The 2,190-nt window shown below is 59.2% G+C and overlaps 1 protein-coding gene across 1 annotated transcript in view; it reads right to left on the bottom strand.

Moving 5' to 3' along the window:
• Positions 1 to 357: 357 nt before the first annotated feature.
• The window catches only part of EMH_0049250 (uncharacterized protein), a gene marked incomplete at both ends in the record, with an annotated part of 5,201 nt that continues 3,368 nt past the window's right edge, over positions 358 to 2,190 (bottom strand). Inside the window, 3 exons of the mRNA XM_013496506.1 lie at positions 358 to 374; positions 508 to 1,268; positions 1,421 to 2,188. Of these exons, the coding sequence (XP_013351960.1) occupies positions 358 to 374; positions 508 to 1,268; positions 1,421 to 2,188 (1,546 nt within the window). The remainder of the gene's footprint in view (positions 375 to 507; positions 1,269 to 1,420; positions 2,189 to 2,190) is intronic.

A 2,190-nucleotide genomic window follows, 5' to 3' on the forward strand; every position in this document is an offset into this window, starting at 1 on the left:
GAGAACGATCTGCTGCAGCCGAAGGAGAAGCTGCTGCTCCTCTTTGCCCCCGCAGCAGAAGCAGCAGCAGCAGAGACTGCTCCTGCAGCTGGAGTTGCTGCTGATACTGCTGCTGCTGCTGCTGCTGCTGCGGGTCCTGCTGGGTGTATGAATGCTGGCTGCTGCCTTCTGCTGGCTTGAGGGGTATCTCGGCGAAAAGTTCTGTCTGCTCCTGCTGCTCCTGCTGCTCCTGCTGCTGCAGCTGCTGCTGCTGCTGCTGCAGTTGCTGCTGCTGCAACTGCTGCTGCTGCTGCTGCTGCAACTGCTGCTGCTGCTGCTGCTGCAGCAGCAGCTGCTTTTGAAGCTCCTGGTTCTCTTTTAGCAGCTGCTGCATCCTGTGGTTGTGTCGCAGCTGATGGTGTTTCTGGTGTTTCTGGTGCTGCTGCAGCTGCTGCTGCAGCTTCTGGTGCTGCAGCAGCTGCTGCTGCAGCTCCAGCAGCATTTGCTGGTGCTTGCGCTCCTCTTGACGCAGCTGAAAGAGCTCTTGCTGCTGCTGCTGGATCAGCTGCTGCTGCAGCCGCTGCTGCTGCCGATGCACGTGGTGATGGTGATGCTCGTAATGTCGAAATACATATTGATGCTGCTGCTGCTGCTGCTGCTGCTGTTGCTGCTGCTGCTGCTGCTGCTGTGAAGACGAAGAAGCAGCAACGCAGGGCTCCCCTATTGCCTCTACTGCAGCTGGAAGGTGCGGCTCATTTAAAATATGCTGCTGCTGCTGTTGCTGCTGCTGCTGCTGCTGCTGCTGCTGGTGTTCTTGCTCTTGCTGCTGCTGCTGTTGCTGCTCGTGCTGCTGCTGCTGCTGCTTCTCTATCTCGGCTTCGCTGCTGCCAGGAAGAACTGCAGCAGCAGCCTCTGACTGCTCTTGAATAGACGTTTGCTGCAGCTGCTGCATCTGCTGCTGCTCCATCTTTTTGTGCTGCTGCTTTTGTTGTTGCTGCTGCTGCTGCTGCTGCTGCTGCTGCTGCAGTTTGTCGTGCTGCAGCTTCTGCAACACCTCCCGTTCGTGCTGCGGCTGCACCCTCCTACTGGTTTGCTGCGTCTTCTTGCGAGTTCTGCTGCTGTTGCTGCTGCTGCTGCTGCTGCTGCTGCTGCTGCTGCTGCTTGACCAGCCAGCAACTCTGGCGAAGGTGTCGCGCTGCTGCTGCTGTTGCTGCAGCAACTCTTGCTGCTGCTGCAGCTGCTGCCGCAGCAGACGCATCTCAGTCATTTGCTTGGCTCTCCCGTGCAGCCTGAGTACACAGTGAACAGCAACAAAGCTTCCTGCTGCTGCTGCTGCTGTTGCTGCTGCTGCTGCTGTTGCTGCTGCTGCTGCTGTTGCTGCTGCTGCTGCTGTTGTTGTTGTTGCTGCTGCTGCTGCTGCTGCTGCTGCTGCTATCCTTACCTCGCAGAGATTGCCTCAACTGCTGCAGCTGGCAGCTTCGTTGGTGGGCGGAGCTGCGAAGACACCTGGGGTTCTGCAGCAGCAGCAGCTGCTGCTGCTGCAGCAGCAGCAGCTGCTGCTGTTGTGGATGCAGGGGCAGTGCTGTTATCCCATGGAGGCTGCAGCTGCGGATGCTGCTGCTGCAGCAGCAGCAGCTGTTGCTGCTGCTGCTGCAGCTGGAGTTTCATTCGTGAGAGCTTTTCATCATATCGTTTTTGCTGCTGCTCATGCAGCGCACATCTAGAGGTTGTCGGTGGGTTTGCTGCCTGCTGCCGCTGCTGCTGCTGCTGCTGCTGCTGTTGCTGTTGCTGCGGTGGGAACTGCAGAGGTGCAGCAGCAGCAGCAGCAGCAGCAGAAGCAGCAGCAGGTGTTAGAGAGTCTGCTGGCTGCGACTCAGCCAGCACGTTCCCTGCGAGAAGGAGCAAAGGAGCATCTGCTTGGTTTGCTGCTGTAGATACCGCATTGCTGCTGCTGCTGCTGCTGCTGCTGCTTCTCTTGTTGCTGCTGTTCTTGCTGCTGCTGCTGCTGCTGCTGCTGCTGAGCCGCGCAGCTGGAGCCGACTGGTTTCTGCGGGACTTGCTGCAGGGGCTGCGCCGCCCTGTGGTGCATGCGCTCAGGGGCCTCCGCTGCTGCTGCTGCTGCTTCCGCTGCTTCTGCTGCTGCTGCAGCAGCAGGGCCGACAGATGGTGAAGCAAACGTAACTGCAGGAGGATGCATACGTGCTGCTGCGT

Source organism: Eimeria mitis, genomic scaffold (assembly GCF_000499745.2).
Source record: "Eimeria mitis Houghton genomic scaffold, Emh_scaff2142, whole genome shotgun sequence".
Taxonomy (NCBI): domain Eukaryota; phylum Apicomplexa; class Conoidasida; order Eucoccidiorida; family Eimeriidae; genus Eimeria; species Eimeria mitis.